This window comes from Hippocampus comes, unplaced genomic scaffold (assembly GCF_001891065.2).
Source record: "Hippocampus comes isolate QL1 unplaced genomic scaffold, H_comes_QL1_v1.1 C16633032, whole genome shotgun sequence".
Taxonomy (NCBI): domain Eukaryota; kingdom Metazoa; phylum Chordata; class Actinopteri; order Syngnathiformes; family Syngnathidae; genus Hippocampus; species Hippocampus comes.
The window spans coordinates 1-621 of NW_017835449.1; the positions used below are offsets into that span (position 1 = coordinate 1).

The window sequence follows — 621 nt, forward strand, 5'->3', positions numbered from 1 at the left end:
TTTTTTTTTTGTGACAGAGATGGACCCCCTGGAGGTCCCCCCTCTCACCCCGACCAGCAAGGAGGTTCTGTGCCAGGCTCTGAGAGCCAGTTTTGCCGGTTTCACCCAGGAGAGGCTCACTCACCGTTTCCCCCAAGGTGAAAGACCAAATCGTCGCCGTGCGCATCCGCCCCATTTGCGGGACGCCGCTTGTCCTCCCTCCCGCCAGATCCGACTCGATGGTCCGAATGGGAGGTGAACCACTGGCTGGGCTGGTGCCGGGCCGAGTTCGGGCTGCGCTTGTCGGGTTCGGACCTGAAGGGCCTGCGGGGTCGCGAGCTGTGCCGCCTGGACCGCGAGGCTTTCCTGGGCCTCGTGTCCGACTGCACCGCCGGGGAGATCCTGTGGGAGCACCTGGAGATCATGAGACGGGGTTCAAATTTCACTCGTGCCACACGTGCGCCCACTCGCCGGCCGCAGCTGCTGACTGTCTTCTCATCTCCAGATCACGCCGCGCTGACCGTGTGCGCCGGGTACGCTCCCTGCCAGCCTCCAAACAATGAAGGTATGCTCCGCGGATAAACGCTCTCGTGTTTTGCGTGAATTAGGAAACGTTCTCATGGAAAAATTGGGCCTTTTTTT

At 61.2% G+C, this 621-nt stretch overlaps 1 protein-coding gene across 1 annotated transcript; it reads left to right on the forward strand.

Annotated features, from left to right (window-relative positions):
- Positions 1 to 9: 9 nt before the first annotated feature.
- On the forward strand, positions 10 to 581 carry LOC109508811 (protein C-ets-1-like). The gene is made up of 3 exons (XM_019858769.1): positions 10 to 137; positions 209 to 412; positions 485 to 581. The coding sequence occupies exons 1-3, from the start codon at positions 20 to 22 to the stop codon at positions 559 to 561; spliced, it is 399 nt and encodes a 132-aa protein (XP_019714328.1). The 5' UTR covers positions 10 to 19; the 3' UTR covers positions 562 to 581.
- Positions 582 to 621: the final 40 nt, after the last annotated feature.